Source organism: Drosophila rhopaloa, unplaced genomic scaffold (assembly GCF_018152115.1).
Source record: "Drosophila rhopaloa isolate 14029-0021.01 unplaced genomic scaffold, ASM1815211v1 contig_150, whole genome shotgun sequence".
Classification (NCBI taxonomy): Eukaryota; Metazoa; Arthropoda; class Insecta; order Diptera; family Drosophilidae; genus Drosophila; species Drosophila rhopaloa.
The window spans coordinates 2,587,426-2,605,774 of NW_025335029.1; the positions used below are offsets into that span (position 1 = coordinate 2,587,426).

The 18,349-nt window shown below is 37.9% G+C and overlaps 5 protein-coding genes across 6 annotated transcripts; 2 read left to right on the top strand and 3 right to left on the bottom strand.

Moving 5' to 3' along the window:
- Positions 1–4,961: 4,961 nt before the first annotated feature.
- Positions 4,962–5,742, top strand: LOC108049427. Its single transcript, XM_017130603.2, has one exon. It carries the CDS (start codon positions 5,041–5,043, stop codon positions 5,650–5,652), a length of 612 nt encoding a protein of 203 aa, XP_016986092.1. The 5' UTR covers positions 4,962–5,040; the 3' UTR covers positions 5,653–5,742.
- Positions 5,743–6,283: 541 nt separating this feature from the next.
- Positions 6,284–7,401, top strand: LOC108049425 (myosin heavy chain, striated muscle). Its single transcript, XM_017130602.1, has one exon. The coding sequence runs from the start codon at positions 6,497–6,499 to the stop codon at positions 7,298–7,300; it is 804 nt and encodes a 267-aa protein (XP_016986091.1). The 5' UTR covers positions 6,284–6,496; the 3' UTR covers positions 7,301–7,401.
- Positions 7,402–9,016: 1,615 nt separating this feature from the next.
- LOC108049428 lies at positions 9,017–9,334 on the bottom strand. Its single transcript, XM_017130604.2, has one exon. The coding sequence runs from the start codon at positions 9,259–9,261 to the stop codon at positions 9,097–9,099; it is 165 nt and encodes a 54-aa protein (XP_016986093.1). The 5' UTR covers positions 9,262–9,334; the 3' UTR covers positions 9,017–9,096.
- Positions 9,335–10,278: 944 nt separating this feature from the next.
- On the bottom strand, positions 10,279–11,065 carry LOC108049390 (cytochrome b-c1 complex subunit 8). Of its 2 annotated transcripts, none has more exons than XM_044456730.1 (3): positions 10,947–11,065; positions 10,501–10,685; positions 10,279–10,437 (listed from the first exon to the last, which is right to left on the bottom strand). In XM_044456730.1, exons 2-3 carry the CDS (start codon positions 10,673–10,675, stop codon positions 10,343–10,345), a joined length of 270 nt encoding a protein of 89 aa, XP_044312665.1. In that variant the 5' UTR covers positions 10,676–10,685; positions 10,947–11,065; the 3' UTR covers positions 10,279–10,342. The 2 variants fall into 2 exon arrangements, with proteins under 2 accessions (XP_044312665.1, XP_016986032.1); XM_017130543.2 differs by having other exon boundaries at positions 10,501–10,688; positions 10,947–11,063.
- A 560-nt stretch (positions 11,066–11,625) lies between these two features.
- On the bottom strand, positions 11,626–16,273 carry LOC108049416 (pH-sensitive chloride channel 2). Its single transcript, XM_044456694.1, has 7 exons — positions 15,637–16,273; positions 13,781–13,905; positions 13,313–13,720; positions 13,098–13,256; positions 12,883–13,038; positions 12,086–12,465; positions 11,626–12,019 (listed from the first exon to the last, which is right to left on the bottom strand). The coding sequence occupies exons 1-7, from the start codon at positions 15,708–15,710 to the stop codon at positions 11,783–11,785; spliced, it is 1,539 nt and encodes a 512-aa protein (XP_044312629.1). The 5' UTR covers positions 15,711–16,273; the 3' UTR covers positions 11,626–11,782.
- Positions 16,274–18,349: the final 2,076 nt, after the last annotated feature.

Here is an 18,349-nt window from a genome sequence, read left to right on the forward strand (position 1 = left end):
CATTTAAAGACTTCTCAAAAGTCTCGAGATATTGGGGTACTACAATTTTGGAACCTAAAATTATGACATAACATACTTAGAAAAATTAAATTTATACCCAAAAAAATATCAAGAAATAATGTAAGATATTTATTAAGAATAAAACATTATAAAAATTAAATATTACAATATTAAGGGTGTTGAATACCCTTTAAAAAGTTTCCTTAAACTAAGCAGTGAGTTTTGGGAGTCTTACTAAAAGTATTAGGTTTGAAAAAAGGTATTCAAAGCACTGGATAACGAGATAAATGAATTATGTTTTATCCCACTTTAAAAAATGAATCTTAATAATCCTAATTTTCGCCAATTAGTGTATTCTATAGTGTGTGATCAGAAGATAAACTTAGTTTATGCATTTTCGATTCCTGGACTTTTCTGCCCGTGTGAATCATGAGCATTAAGCATAAAACCGACATTTAGCTGATTGATCTTAATAAGAATTTGTGCGGCAGGGCGGAGCACTCGGGTGGAGGACTGCTAACGGATCCCTGAGACGGGTCAATAACATTGTTGGGATGCCTCCTCCGTCCACCAAGCTTGCCTCCAGCCCCGAGTCCGAATCCGAGTCCCGATTTCGAGGGCGTTGCTGGGCTGCGCCTGCGCAACATAACAAACTTTGTGTTTGTTTCCCTTACTCATTTCTTGTGTGCAGTTTTTAATAACTCAGAGTCAAATTTTTGGGGAATGAGAAGGAGTTCTGGAGTTCCCCTTGTCGGAAATCGGAGCTTGAATTTGGTGAGTTATGGTCTTTAAAATTCCCTTTTTCCCGATTTTTGGGCTTGTATCTCAGATATCTTACGATATCTTGCCTTTTAGATGATATATCTGCGATTTGCAGAACGGATGTCTGTGCTCGATTGTTAATTGAAATTTGTCGCCAAAAACCCGCAGAATTTGCAAAACAAATTTCTGACCGAACTGTCTGGCCTGTTGCATATTTCATATGTTTTGATTCTTGTCTAAAGCTGTAGCTTTATGCTGATTGCTCTGCAGATTTATGCGCAAGTGCTTAATCGAGGGGTGGTGGCAATGATGGGCGGAAAAACTGTGCCAAAAATCAATAGAACCCTTTGTTTGTAAATAATATGTATATACAATGGATTGTTAGAATGCTACACACTCGTAAACTTTCTATATACAAATACCAGCGACATTCTTATAACCTTTAGAACAGAAAACTATTTTGGATTTATGGAAAATAAACTACATTTTAAATCAGATGCAAGGGTTTTAAAATAATTATTTTTGATTTATGTGAGTGAGAGAATACCATATATTTCTCTAACAATATTATTACAAACAAACAAAAACGCCATAAATCAATTCACTTTTATTTGACTTTCCAGCTGCATTTGATTTTTGCTCTCATGGTGACTATATTGCGCAATATCTCCTTCGCTCTGTCGACGTCTAGCAAACAAATTAAATCAAGTTGCAAAATCGAAAAAGAAATAAACAAAACCTGAATTTTATGTCTGCAATTCAAATTAAATGCAATTTAACTGAAATTGATAGAAAATTTCAAATGAAACCAGCCAATTCTGTCTGGTCTTCTTTTTAAAAAGCACTTGACAGCATCTCTTTCCTTTGATTGCCTTCACATCGTCCTTTGAATATCTCAAATTTCGTCTAGCTTAAAGTCTACGCTTTTAAGGGGCTTTTAGAAACCCTTGGGCTTCTGTTTTGAATTTGGGGTTCTCCTGTCTGCTCCCTGTCTGCTTTTCGTGGTCCCTTTGTGTTTTGGTTAGATGTTAGTCAAGTTCTGACCTTTTTTTATGATGTTTGGGTTAGTCTGCCGAAATTCTGGGTCTTTGTTTTGATTTCGCATTTCGATATCATTTTTCGGCATGTGCGAAGGGGACGAAGAGTGACGGGGGTCGCCCTCTGAATTCTGTTTATATAATGGCCGGAATTTATAGAGCTGACAATGGATAGCTAGTAAATAATTAATAACTCATTTATGCAATTAAATCAATTGACTTGCATGTAAAAGTAATTATGGATAGTTTTGTTTTGAAAGTCTTCATTATCTTAGTCTTATCTTAGATTACCTATTCTATTACAATTTTATGAGTACGATTTCTATTATATTAACAGATAGAACCAATTATCATTGATGGCCATACTGCTTTTTTGATTGTGTTTTCTATCAATTAACACAACATTGTCCGTCAAATTGATATTTTTTGTATTATTAAAAGCCCATCTACTTGAACACCATTATCAAAACCCTTGTAGCTTTTATTTTACTCAAAAACGTAATAAATCACAAGAATAGCATTCTTAAATTTTTATACCCTTGCAGAGGGTATTATAATTTTGGTCAAAAGTGTGCAACGCAGTGAAGGAGACATCTCCGACCCTATAAAGTATATATATTCTTGATCAGGATCACCTCCTGAGTTGATATAGCCATGTCCGTCTGTCCGTCTGTCCGTCTGTCCGTCTGTCTGTTTCTACGCAAACTAGTCTCTCAGTTTTAAAGCTATCGGATTGAAACTTTGCACACACCCTTCTTTCCTTTGCACGCAGTATATAAGTCGGAACGGCCGGGATCGGCCGACTATATCCTATAGCTGCCATATAACTGATTGATCGGAAATGCCATAACTTTCGTGTTTGTAAAGTTAGGAAGTTGGGATTTTCTATGGGTTTTATATTTGGCCAATCAATCCGACCTACCAAATTTCATAAGGATCGGCCGACTATATCCTATAGCTGCCATATAACTGATTGATCGGAAATGCCATAACTTTGGTGTTTGTAAAGTTAGAAAGTTGGGATTTTCTATGGGTTTTATATTTGGCCAATCAATCCGACCTACCAAATTTCATAAGGATCGGCCGACTATATCCTATAGCTGCCATATAACTGATTGATCGGAAATGCCATAACTTTGGTGTTTGTAAAGTTAGAAAGTTGGGATTTTCTATGGGTTTTATATTTGGCCAATCAATCCGACCCACCAAATTTCATAAGGATCGGCCGACTATATCCTATAGCTGCCATATAACTGATTGATCGGAAATGCCATAACTTTGGTGTTTGTTAAGTTAGGAAGTTGGGATTTTCTGTGGGTGTTATATTTGGCCAATAAATCCGACCTACCAAATTTCATAAGAATCGGCGGACTATATCCTATAGCTACCATATAACTGAACAATTGGAAATGCCATAACTTTGTTGTTGTTAAAGCTAGGAAGTTCGGATTTTTTATGAGTATTAAGAGTGCATCATATGAATAATTTTGGAGAATATAATTTACAGAGTATTCTGCAAGGGTATATCAACTTCGGCTCCGCCCGAAGTTAGCTTTCCTTTCTTGTTTAAAATAAAGATACTTAATATTCAACCATTACACATGTTTGATATTTTTTTAAACCTGATATTGCAATACCACGCGTTAAAAATAAAACCTATTTCTAGTTAAGCTTGGAATACTATATAATAAGATAGTCTTAATAGTGATTTTTATATTTTTAAATTGCAAATACCGCCTAGATATTTTCGCGCATCTCTGGCAAATATTCGCATGGAAGTTAAGGCATCATTCCTCCCCGTCCCACCGTATCTCTCCACCTCACCGAATCTCAATCTTTCGGATGCCGAAAAAAGTAGCCAGACGTCTGTCTGCTTGTGTTGGTGGGTATATAGTATCTGTGTCGTCTGGACTTTTATTGTACGGGTGACCTTGAGTTTATGGAAATTGCATAAGTGGGAACAACTTTGTCATATTAAGAAATATGTACTCGACCAACCAGAGCCATAGAAAACCAGAGGCAAGTGATGGTGACATGGACGACCAGACCTTGGCATTGTGTTGAAGGACTCTAAATCAAAATATGCCAGGAAGTAGCTTGAATTATGGGATACGTGGGTATTTCAAATTTATGTGTATTAAGGATATTTATATTTTTTTTTCGAAGTCAACATCCATCTTCCACACCCCGAAACTTTATCGAAAATTCGCTTCCTGGGCCGAAACTTAATAAAATTCCATATGCATGGCATAAACCAAAAATCTCAAAAGCCCTGCCAAATGAATTACAACTTGCGAAAACCAAGCACAGGCAGTGGGAAAGGAAACAAATAATGATCAACCGCACATAATGCATATCCATGGGCATACCGATAACCCTTATCAAGTGTGCGGCATCGCGAAGCCCAAAATACAAATTATGGTTTACAAAAAATAAAAAAGAAACAAACACAGAACAACCCCTCAAAAATCTAACCGCTTTTGTAATACTCTTAACCGAAAATACCGTAATATAAATTAAGATATTTAATGAATTTATATTTCAGAAGTCTTTTAAAAAACGTATAATTTTTTGACAAATTATTTATAAGTTTTAAAAAGTTGAACCCATAGTCTATGCCTTACGGTTCTTTAAATATTGTTTTTTTTTAACAAAGAGGGTATAAAAAGTTACAATTTGTCTGAATATTAATATACATATGTGGTTAAAAGCCTCAGTTTGTGTGCTTGCATTATTCGCCTCTAGTCTTCGAGGGCGAAGTGGGCGTGGCTGTTTAAAGTCGGGTACAACCGCAATAAACACTCACCGCTTTTTACAAAAACTTAGCCCACCTTGAACCTGAGTTTATAAAATTGCAGTCATTTTCGTTTTGCGTTTCTTAGATAAACTCGGCAATTTTTATTAGTTCAAAATAACTGAAATTAGTGGTAACCTTTTATGAAAGGAAAAAGTTGTTGATTTTCACTTTCAACCAAATTACATGATCAGTAAAAGTATGTGTGTTAAAATCAATTAAGACTTTTTTTTTTAAATGGAGTAGGTAAATGTAGGAGATACAAAAACTATAAACTTTATTCATTTTTTCTTTATTATTTCACGTCCTATAATTTCTATTTTTTAAGCAATATCTTTGATTCCTTAAACAAAGTTAGGGCTTACTTTTAAATCACTTATGTGACAAAATTACAAGTAATTGAATAAAAGTAAGGCGTGTCTAAAAGTTTCAAAATTATCGTTTAGAATGACCAGGGGCGCAAGGATATCGAACGGAGCAATCCAGAGGATGCATTATGAAAAGCAACAATCTCGAGAAATAATTGATACGCGTCAAAAGAGGCAAAAAACTCACTCCAGGCCATCAAGGCAACCATTGCAACCAACACAAAACCAAAACCAATATGTGAGCTCCACCAGTTTGAAGTACAAGAGAAGTGCCGTGTCTGAAGAGGATTTCGGTGCCGTGACGCAGAGGGATTATATGGCGGAGAGGCATCACACCGATCGCCAGACCCTCGCCGATATAATCCTGATGCAGGCCCGACGCATCGAGAAACAGCAGCGAGAACTACATCGAATTAAGTCCCACTATGAGCGCCAGGTGTCCACCATCAAGAACAATGCCATCATGCTGGAATCCCATCTGCAGAAGGTGCTGTCCAGTGTCCATCGGGATCGGGCCCAGCGGATAGGCCATCACTACCAGGATATGTTCGGTGCCGTGGAGAACCTGCAAAAGTCCAGCATTAATATTAAACCGCAATCCGTGGCCAACCATCTCCTGATCAAGTATCTCAATTCGCACCCGGCCAGAAGCACTAATGAAAATATAAGTACCTACAGGAATATGTTGTGAATTGTATTCCCGTGTGTACCCTATCTTTTCATTAGTTTTTCTGGTCTCTAATGTATGTCAATAAAATACTCATTTATAGTAATAATATAATTACTTTGCAAATTTGAAGTGGAAATTTAGAAACATTAGTAATTAAGGAAATTTTATAAAAATCTTTTTTTTTGAGTGTATGGGTATTCATTATTGTCATTAAATTATTTTAGGCAAATACATTTATATTCACAATTTAATTTTGATTTTATGAAAACGTATAGGGTGGATTTATTAAATATTGAAATGATAACAAAAACTGGTAAGGAATTTAGGTGTACTTTTAAATAATTGTTTTTTAATAAAGGAACATATTATTTTTTTATTTTTTCTGAAAACTATTTTGACAAGAAAATAATAAAAATGGTTATATTAACATAAAGTTTTAATTTTTTGTTAAATTAAAAGGAGTTTATAGAATTTGGTTGATATTGTTACTCTTTATTGTCAATGCTACTTTTTCCGTTTAGACCTAGGAAAACCGCATCCAATCAAATTCCAAAATATTTAGTATAGAAATTTGGTAGAAAGAGATTTCTGTAGCACCCCAAATATAAATTTCATTATTATAATTGGAGTTATGTAAGTAAGACTGTATTTAAAAGTTATTTGTTTGAAAAAGCATAGCTCAGTCCCCCATCAAAACCCTTCAAAATCAAACCCGTTGTCTGAACTTCCAAAACACAGCAGATCAAACTGTGTGTTTTGGGATGAGTTTATTATTTATTTATTGTCTGGACTGCCAAAATTCGAGGGCTTACCTGTGCGGTAATTAGAGCTGTCAAATTGTGACCTTCCCCGAGCGATTATCCCGATGCCGTACCACGACCGGGCCAAGGCCCGTATGGAGCACGAGGTGACCATCCTTCGGCGCGAGGTGGCCACACTGCGCTCCAAGCAGGAGCAGCGGCGAAGGGCTCGCGAGGAGCAGGTGGCCCTGCAGGCGCGTCTGGAGCAGGAGGTCCAGGTGCTGCAGAACGAGCTGGCCGCCGCTCGGTGCGATCGGGAGGAGCGGGAGTGTGGTGGAGCCGAGCAGTGCTCCCTGCTGACCGAACGGCTGGAGAAGCTGGACGGGCACGTGGTCAAACAGGAGCGCTACATCGCCTTCCTCGAGGAGCAGATCAACCACACGCGCACCAAGTACCAGCAGCGGATGAGCGATGTCCGCCAGAATGCCGAGCTGGTCGAGAAGGAGCTGAAACGGGTGCGCCGTGAGATGAGGACCATTGCCGAGCAGGCCGGCGAGTTGGACCGCCTGCAGAAGGAGCTGGGCTTCCTGAACGGCAAGCTGGACCGCCGGAATGCCATCATCTCCAAGTACGAGGCCCAGCACGAGGAAATGTTGGCCATCGTGGCGGGTCTTCAGAATCAGTTGGTTGAAAAGGAGCGAATCAAGGGCGGCGGAAATGCCAGCCCAGGACACCGTCGGAGAACCCGTGTCCGCAAGGAGAAGGAGATCGCTCCTGATAAACCACCAGTTTTTAAAGATAAACTTAAAGCCGACCCTTCCAAGAGTGACTCGAACAGCTTTGTCTATCTGTCGACGGCACTGAAAAAAAAAGCTGTCAGTAGCTTCATACCGCCGAGTACGTCCTCTAACCAAGGATCTTCACAATAATCCTGTATTTGTACCCTCGCTCGAACCACAATCCAAATTTTAGTTTGGCCCACCTTTGCAGAAAATTTCTTTCGTAATTAAGTTCTTTTGTACCAACAAAACACGTATTTTATTTTTATAAAAAAGTCAATGGGTAAACGAACGAAACGGAACTTCAGTCAGCAATTCTGACTCGATTGGCGGCGGAGTTCCCAGAACTTCCCGCCTTACAAGTTCATTGACAAGCTTGTGGATTATCCATTCAGCAGTCTAGTAAAATCGGGTTATTGATCTGGTTTGATGGATCCGTTTATTTTGATTGTTTTTGAGTGTTAAGCAATTGCTATATTACGTTCCCAAATTAAAATATTGAGGTGGCTTACAAGACCTGATGACGTGATTAATGGAAAAATAACAAGTAAGCAATTATGCAAACAGAAATCAGTTTTATGAGTGTTTACTATTTACTATTCAATATAATTATTAGTAAGTACCAAATATTCATTTTATTATTCTTTTTTTTTATCTCGTAACGAATAGTGGCAAAATAAATGAGTACAAATTTGTTTTTTTAACTTTACTAATCATCCCTTAATTAATTAATTTTCAAACTTATTCACCTATGCCCTTTTTAACCAGTACTGTACAATAAAAAACTGAAAGAAACCATATAGCCAAATGATTGCAAACTTGTTGAGTTTGATTAAGATGGAATGAAAAGTTTGAAATCTAAGTATTTCGGTGTTCTAGGAACATGTTTAAGACAGGTCCTTATTGGCAATAAGAATCTTCGGTTTTAAAAAGCAATTTGTAAATATTTTAGAAGATACTAAATCAAAGGAGGTAGTCAATGCAATTTTAGGATATTTACTAAATGGGATACAAATCTGAATGATATTTGTAGGCAGCACTTTTTATCCAAATGGTAACTCATAACTTTTAAGCATTACTAAAATTATGTTTAACTTTAGACTGATTAAGCATTACCATATGCTTATGTTTAACTTTATACTGATTAAGACTTGTAAATGGATGAGTTATCATTTGAATAGGTAGTGCTGCCATTGTGAGCCCTGTAAGCAAGTCACGTTTGCTGGTTTTTCTAATGCAATATTTCAGCATAGGAGCACGTACCGTCGAATCGCATAAATACTGCAACTGCAACAGCAACCGCTGGGCAATGAGTCAATATGGGATTGCAGAATGGAGCCAGCTGAAGTCGGTCGTCTATTGAATTCTAATGCTGCACCAGGAAGTGCGTGCAGACATTGGGCAATCAGTCGCCGGTCAATTGAAATCGTTTCTGGATAGCAATTGATACTGATTGTATATGGCTTCACCTCCGGCAAGTGGGCCAAAAGTTCAGCTGTTCTTGGGTGACAAAGCCGCAGTCGAAGCACCACTTATTTCGAGTATTTGAGTAGGCTATCTTATCGCAAGACGAGCTGCCATGAATCACAGTCTAATGATGAAATTAACCAATTCTGGGCTAGATTTTTAGCATGTTCCATAGGAGTTTTCGGGGGCAGTCAAACCCGTTCGACTGGCCTTCGAAAACAATTATAATGCGATGGGCGTGATTCTGTGCAAACACCTCCGAAATAAACCAACGACCCTGAGTTTTTAAATCGTTCAAGTACTGGTACCCAAAATATTACACATACACATGTGTATCGCCTGTGACGTCACTGCCTCGAGGGGTGCTCCAAAAAACTTAGGACTGAAACAAGAGGCAAGGTGGCTTGAAGTAGTTATTATTATTAGTCCTTAGCGTTACATTACATTATTGCATTAATTAGACACTAAAATTGATCCAATTACGTGCCCGAAAAACAGCGAAAATTGTTTTTCAGCAGCAGGACCACGAAGAAAATGCCCACGGCAATGGATAAAAGCTGCACGTTGACCACCTTCGAATCGACCAAAGCCTGCAGCATGTTGTAGATACTCTCGCTGCGCACTTCGTTGCCGCAGCAGTCCATTAAGTAACTAATATTGGTTAAAAACTATAAAGATTTATTCTAATTGTTTTGTTTGCGAACAGCTGGTCGAGGGCTAGAGATGGAACTGTCTTTTTCTCAAAAGTCTACCTCTATCGATGTTTTTTCTTCTTCGAGCATCTGGCATCTCTGACCGGGTTGTTGACTTGGCTAACTTTCAACCTCCAAGCCGTTGACTTCTCAAAGCACAACAACTATTTACAATTTACTTGTGAATAATTTAATTACATTATTAAATTGTTTATTAACACTTTATTATAAGAGGCTTCACTACATAATATTACCAAATTTAACCCGATTTTAAAGTGAAATATCTTTTAAAGACTTGTGGTTCGATTCTCTGAAAATCTGCATTCAAATTTTTCATTGTTGCGTTGATCAAAATTTTGACCCATTTTTACGTTATTTATTTCAACGATTATGACAACTTGTAAAAATGTCACCCACAACTGGACTTCCAGAGTCCATAACTTTACCAATCTCTCTAAAAATCTGCATTAATTTCAACCATAACCCATTTTCATTTTAGTTATTTTTATGTTTCCAATGAGTTGTTCAATATTATCTGAAATTTAAGTTTTATTTTTTCCGGAGAGGGCCACGAAAAAACCTGCAATAGAATACAATTTAAGGAAACGCATGAACTAGGCTGATGATCCTGATCTTAGGAAATTTCTTTGCTAGTGATTTCCCTCAGTAAGGTTTTTTCTTTGCGTTGAACGGGAATCCCCCTCGAATAGGTTTAATAGAACATTGGTGGTACACTTTGATAAAGCTTTGGGTGGGAGTAAATCACGTTGGATAACTTGTAGAGTGTAATCTTGGGCTCGAACCAATAAACGTTGGCAACAGCTGATTGTTCAGAAAAACAAATTCAACTATTAAACTAACTAACTATTAAACTGATTGAAATGTTGCAAAAACTTATTTTTGCACCTTTAAGACCTCCTGAACACAAAGCCTGTGTGGTTTAGCCTTCCAGCAAACGAAACACACAACTCTCTTGAACTGTGGGTTTAGTTTTATTAATTAGTTTAACATAACTATTTGCTAGTTGAGGCGATTATTCGTCGTTCGCGTAGTCAGCGGGGTTCTTGCGCAGCAGGGCGGTGTGCTTGCGCTCGGTCAGATCGTAGATCAGGTATCCCAGGATGAAGGCTGCACAAGATGGAAATGATATTATAATGGGGTATTCAGATAGATTAATCTGGGGGCACTTACGGGGGGTTACGATGAAGACGTTGGAGCGGAAACGACGCACCATGTTGGGCAGGCCCTTGCTGATCGCTCCGGCGAAGGCGCGCTGCTCGAAAGGCGACAGTTTGTAGGTGACGATGCCGTGCACCTTGGCCAGGTTGCCAAAGTGCTGGCCATTCAGGATCGAGGATAGACGCATGGTTCAGGGGCTACTGGGGAGAAAAGCACCAATTAGCAACTGCACAGGAAGTGGACCAGGATTTGGATGAAGACACAGATCGTTATTATAAACATTATGGCACTGGCGCAGCAACCCCCGGAGGTTATGTAATTTTCGCACTGCTCCGCGGAAAAAGGCGGCCGAGTACGTCTGACGATGGGCACGATCTCTGCACTTTTGGCAGCCCATAATTGTGCATATTTTTAGAGCCAGCACCTGTCATTGCACGAATTTTGATGCCAAATTTTACCTTGAAATTCGACTTTTACGCTGCAAATTCCTCTTGACTCGTCTCAACCAGTGTGACCGTGGATGGACCGCTTGAATATGCCAAAACGGTAGGCATTATTTTTGAAAATATAACCTAAATTTGCCTCAACCACCAGGTGGTTAACTTGGATGCAAGCTTACTGCAGCCTACAACCGTTTGTAGACTTTTAGCTTGGACTTAGACCGACTTTGGCGAATGTTAAGTAATAATTATTAATCTCTCTTTTAATTTGAATTTTAAAAGTATATTCTTTGACAGACTATATAAATGTGTGCAGTGTGATTATTTTTATATTTTCAAATCGTGTATTTTAATATCTTGTCTTGGTTCTTAATAAAACTCACCGTAGCAGAAACAGGATTTGCAGATTAAATATATTTTTAAAATAACTATAATTTCGTTGAAGAAAGGTATTGATATATAAACACAATATTTTTGAGGTATAATGAAATATTACTAAAATGCCACACGAATATGTAAAATCTGTGGCTACTATTTCTTCTATTTTAACTGATTTTCGGAAAATATCCGTGTTTTTTGAATTTCTAACTTTTTGATAAAAATGTTTGTGTTTATTTTATACATTATAATAATATTTATTTATAATAATATTTATTTATTTTCACATTTCGGTTAAAGACATTCATTGAATAATATATAGTTAGTTTGATTTACTTATCTGGTTTTATTGCTTTATTAATGATTAACATTTGTACAGCTATGAGATGATGCATCTTACAATTTAACAATTATTTGCGTGAGCAGGACTACACAAATAGACAAGATTTCACATTGAAGGCAACTATTGTTGTCGCTCACAAAACGTAGACGAAGGTCCAATACAAGGCGTTGAAGGCCAGGAACATCGTCGGAAAAAGGAATCGGGAGCGCCGATCGATCCACATGGCGATCTCTTGCGGCGTCATGGTGGTGAAGGTGGGCGGCGTGTCCTTTTTATCCTTGTCCACATCCACAATGTGGTCGTTGTTCGTCCGCTCACTGCAAATGGACACGGTGTCAGCGCACTCGGTCTTGATGATGGGTAAATTGGGCTAGAGGTTTGCAAGCGTTCAATTAATACACATATTTGATATGGGAGATATATCTTGAGTACTAACATGAACTGTCAGGTAATTGTTGAAGCCCTGATTTACATTGCCATTTCCATTGCGAACGCTTTCGGTGCTTGAAATTATGTTGTCCAAACTGGAACAGGATCTCGCTCTGGAATCGTTGCTCAGGCTGCCGCCAATCTGACGACGCGAGGGTCGCGGGGTTAAAGTGGACTTTATGATGTACTTGCTGTTGACCTTCTTCAGCTCGATGTTCTCCTTGCGGCGCCAAATCGTGTTAACGAAGGCGAACTCCACCAGGCTGCCGAAGATGAAGAAGGTGCAGCCCAGAAACCACACCTCCGACACCTTTATGTAGCTCACCTTGGGCAGAGTCTTGCTCTGCGATGAGGAAAGTGTGATAAACGACAACATGGTGCTGGTTCCTGGTAAGGAAAAATTATGGAAAAATGTAATAAATACAGCGTATATCCGTATGGTTAGTATATAAATGGAATCTATAGGATATAGTCAAGCGATTTTGATCAAATCTAAAGGGATAGGTTCTAAACACTAAAACGCCTCATTATGTTTTCAAACTTGATCTGCGTACACATAAAAAAATACGAATGCGAAAGTTTCAAATCTCTAACTTAAATGGAGATTGAAAACGGTATGGAAACAGACGGACATGACAAACATATATATCAAGAATATTTATATATACATTGTAAGGTCGGAAATGTATCCTTCACTGCGTTACAAACTTCTGACTTTTATTACACTCTCTGCAGTGGTGTAATAAAAATCCTTCCTTAAGAAGTTAAATTTAAATTATGTTATAATAATTTTAGCCCGCATACCCAACATAATCCGCGGAGGAGAGGCATCCGCTTGCAGCCAAAAGGACACCCAGGAGATGGCCACGATCATCATGGAAGGCACATAGTAGTCCAGCAGATAGAAGCCGATTTCGCGCTTCAGATTGACCGTGAAGCTCAGCGAACTGTAGTTACCAGCTGTAAGATATCGAATTTTTAGAACAAGTCCTTAAACAAGCATCCTTTTATCCGCTTACTGAAGGCTCCATGGCGCAGATTGACCCCGTCCGACTCCACCACAGTGGTGTTGTGCCAGTATTTGGCCATGTTGTACTCCGTCAATCTCATTTCCGGATCGAAGGATATGGGATTGTAGTTCTCCCAATTCAATACCAAGTCCGAGGTGTTGTACATCCCTGGCAGAAACAGAGAGTGTTATTAAAGTTCAAGAATCAATATAAAATTAGCATACAGCTCTCCAGGACCGTGGAGCAGAACTGCTGATCGAAGGGGAACTTCTTGAAGTTCATCCAGCAGTAGAGAGTGGCCTGCATGCGGGTGGAGATAATCACGTTGCCCTCGGGAGACAGGGAAGTCAGGACGTCCTTCTCATCCGTTCCCAGAATGCTGGACTCTCGTTCGTTGGCGAAGAAGATGTGCGGCAGCCAGAGACGTTCGCTCAGGTGCTTCTGTCCCAGGATGTTTTCCAGGCGTCCATCCCGGAAATCCTTGAAGGCCAGACGTTTGTCCTGGAATCGCAACTGCAAGAGGGCGTGCATCTTGAATTGCAGCAGGTCGGAATTGAGGTTCTGCAGGAAGTACACATAGATTCGCGCTGTCACCACGATGGGCAATCGTTCTGAAGTCACAGGGTCGTAAGCTGTGGCGAGAAATATGAGTTAAACTAAGTACATAACTTTTTCTTACTATAAATGCCTACTTATTGGCCTCTCAAGCCGGTCATAACGGCACACATGGGTTAATCTTTGGATAAGTTGGGATTGTTGCAGGTTCGTATTCACCAAAGGAGGACATTCCTCATCATCGTCTGTGTCGTTAGCGGCTCTAAAAATATTTGAAACAAAATTCAGTAATATTAACAAAATAATAACAAAAAGATTTTTTTGGATGTCTATTTTATTTTATTTAAAACTATTTAGTAGAGAAAATAATAAATAAATGCACGCATGTTACACTAGTTAGATACAAATGGCCATATTGAATATATACATATTGAAAATTAAACAACTTGACATACTTGTATTAGTATTTTTTTCCCTTGATAATACATTTTATATTTTTAAAATGCCAGTTTTTTGTTGAGCTCCCACAAAAAATAGTAAACTGTTAATCTTTGTAGTTTCCAACAAAAACTAGAAACCATAAGTTAAGTGCATATATAATTTTAACAAATGAAATTATGAAATATACTATAAATTATTTAAGTAATAAACTGTACTCTGACGATGAGAAATGCTTATGAAGTAACACAAGTATAGTTCTTGTAAAGCCTATTGATGACTTAACTGATGATACGTTTATCATTATTTATATATATATACCGCATATACTTAAATACATTTAAAACCGGCTCAAAAGCCATCTAATAATAATCTACAAAACATCATTGAACGCTATTTAATATTTGAGCGTTAATTTCTGTTAACGTTTTAAAAGTAAAAGAGTTTATGGTCTCATTTCCAGATCACATTAAAGATGCTTTTCTTGCGTTTCAACTTTTTTTATAGGGGAGCCAGCCTGACTGAGCACTGAGCAGCTGAGCAGCTGTGCAAGCTCATTTGCTGCTACCTTAAAATGTCAAAAAATAAATAATAGCAAAATATTTGTCTTGTCGTCGTCTGCCTCTCATTATTTAACTTCAATTTTATTTCTATATTTTCTTCGTACTTGTTTGCTTGCGCAACAACAAAAAATATTTAATTCAATTAATCGAGATGACCTGGTTCCAACAGGAAATTCATTATAGCCCTATTGATATAGACTTAGATCTTGAACTTATCCGATAAGAAAATTTCACTGCTCTGCGACCTTTTTCACACATCAAAGACAAAATGCCGACTGTAAATAATTTTCGGTGCTTGTTTTGCGCATTCGAGAAAACTTTAATTAAATTCTAATCTGAGGATTTATTTACGCATATTGTTTGAGATTTATCAGGGGGTTTTGGCGGAACCCCCAAAGCGCAAATCTTAAAAACCAACATATTCTAAGTAGAATAACTTTTGAAGCCGATAAGAAGGTATGGAAAAAGCTACGCATGTGAAATTTCCCAGGGACAGGAAATGTTTGTAAACAAAGTAACCGATGTCTTTTATGCGTAACTCTTAACTCTCTTATCAGGTTTCATGTAAACATTTTCATTTGAACATATTTTGGTTTCATTATCAGGCAAACTATTTCAAGTACCCTTATCAAGGTTTTCAAGAGGGGAATTTTCGACAAAACTTATTTATTCTATTTCGCTATATCTATTCTGATCTTCAGGTGCCTTTATTATTGTCATTGGATTTTAGTTGAATTGACATAATAAATAAAGGAAATAGAGTAGACAATGATTTGTCTAATATTGACTGTTGTCATCTTTTAGAGAGGTGCAACGTTCGATAAATATTTGGAAAGTTACTTGGGTTTTTCCAATGGCAAAACAGACTGCTAAATATAGACATTTCTGCCAAAATGTATCTTTATCAGTTCACTGCTGGAGGTACACAGACATGTTCATTTGAATGATTGATCAGAAGTTTTCTGTGCTGGCAATATCTAGTTAAAACTCACCCCATTGAAGCCCGGATGCTGCAGCTGAAGATCAGCGTAATCCACAAGATTTGGCTCAGGTTCAGGTTCATCATATTGCAGGGGTTTTAATTTAATTAATATGATTTTTAATTTTTTTTTTAATTTGAAGCAGGTATGCAACTATTCCTTTTGGTGGCCGTAAGCAAAGTGATTCGATTGCGTTGGCTTGTCAAATTATATGCTCATGTTTCACACGATCTCCTCGCACATTCACTTCACACATTCACTTTGCAATTAATGCAAATCCCAGTCGTATGGTGATTTTATTTTTTATTTACGAATTTCCCACAGCTCTCTCGAGGACGAGTGCCTGTCGCTCCGGTCTCCAGTCGTCGGAGGTTTGAGATCGCGCCGCGTTCGCTTCGCCAGAAATACAGAAAAGCCCGGAGAACCAGGTGCTGCTCTGCCTCTGCTGCCGTCGACGCCGACGACCCAAAGCACACTGCGTTGTAGGCGGAATAGCCCTCGGCTTTTTTTCGGGCCTGATAAGACCAGGTAATACGAACGATGCTTGGGGTTACGTTGCTCTCAGCCCAAACTTCAACTCCCCACCGAACCACTCAACAACAACAGCAACAGCAGCAGCAGTAGATATTGTTAGCTGGTCAAGAGCTGGAAGGCAATAGCGCAGGGTCGATTGGGGATCGCCTCACTTATAAGCATTCTATAGACCATATACTAGATATTCTCACCCGCGTGCGTTTGCCACTCGGAGAAAAAAGTAGCAACAGAAGTGATTATTAATTATTAGACGCCTTTTTTAAAGTGCTAAAAATATATTTTTAACCAGCATTCTGGTTTCAAAGATACACTACTTTCAAAGAAGGTATTTGCTATTATAGCCTATAAGAATCTTTAAATAATACCATTTAATATAGTAACTTTTTGTGAGACCAACAGTATCTTAATAGTAATGAGATATTTGGTAAATGTATACTATAAGAAAAATATATTATACAATAATAATAATACATTTTTAAACAATACCATTTTATACACTTCCTATAGTTAATGGGAAGTCTACGAAATGGTATTATTTAAACTATCCGTAACTATTGATAAAGATTATTTATTTATGATTCCTAGGGGCTTTTTATGTTTTATAAGGGGGTACTTTTCTTTACACGAAATTATCTTAGTAATGGCATGATATAAGATCGAATGTTATCTAATTTAAAGATTAATATTTGGGTGTAAGATCGAGATTACAGGAAATGGAAAGTAAGGGCATATAAATATATTTGTCGTATATAGAATAAATTAAATGCTTTAAGGATTCTAATTGGGTTACTTTATTATCATTCATCTAATTTTCTGGTAATGCGAAATTATGTTTTTCGCGGTGCAAAAATCGGAAGCATTTCAATTGCGTCTGTCAGCAAACCGGTATCGAAGTCGTTCTGGAAAATGCACCGCATCGGAATTAATAATCGTAACATTTATGAAGGCGCTGCCACTCGGACTAGAGGCAGCCGCATTTCTTGTCTTGAATCCAGGCATTAGCATACACATCTCGGAGTGTGTAACGAGTGGATGAGAAGTCATACGGCTTAGCTGTTTGCCCAAGTGTCCAACCACCCGCGCTTCTAATTAAGCCTGTAATGTTTGCGCACGCTCTTGAAATTATTTGCGTTCCGCTCCATCCGTAGATGATCGAATTGGAAGTTGAATCTAACTCAGAGTACTTGAGTGCTGCAGGTTCAACAAACCCCCCATTGTCCCCAAAACAACCGACAACTATTCAATTCTTATCAGCCGAATGTGCGATCCTCCTGGTTGAACGATCGGGCCAAGGGATTATGCTCTGAGGTCGGAATGAACAGCCTCCACACCCTAACGCCCCATAATATCGTTAATAATAATGAGGTTGACGAAGGCAAAGGCGAAGCTAAAGCCGCGACGTGACACAGAATTGAGAGTGTGACAATAATTGAATATATGACAAATGGCCAATAGCGGAATGAGTTAATATCGTTTTGTCAAACACAATTAGTTGGCCCGGCAGACAGTAGTCTGAAACTTGAGTGGCTCGTGATTGTCGCTGGTTATGTTTGAATGATTTATTCGCTATTCGCTGTTTGCCGGAGGACTGATCTACGATCAGCCAGACAATTTGAGTGGTAAGCACGAGTGGCTTACAAGGGAGTACAAATTTTATTTGATTTTCTACCCCGCAGCGGAGGCTGTAAAATTTGTTTTCATCTTGCTAAATGATTTAATTTAGCAGCGGGGTTGTGTGAGATAATAATTCGTGTTTTAGAATACGGGTGAATTTAAATATGTAATGTGGGAAATACAATTTGTAGGCAATTTTATTTAAATTATTTAAAGCTAGTGCTTAACTTAAGAATTTACGTAAATGTTATACTTTTTTTTCTAAAAGCGTTCAATAAATATTTAAGTTAATGATAATTTGTTTTTGACTATTTGGTTATAAATCATTGCCATTCAATTTTATTTTTGTAAATATTTTCTAAATTTATCAAATGTAAGGTCTAAAACTGTTTTTTCCCTTTCATGGTTTTAAAAATTATTCTGCTGTAGCTGAAATTCACCTGCGTCAATTCCTCGTCGGACTTCTCTCAATTTCTCACCTCTTATCGGGGTTATTTTAGGAACTTTAATTAAATGAAATGCTCGTGGCTGAGCAAATTTGATCTGTGAATATTTAACAAGAAGGCTTATTTAATTA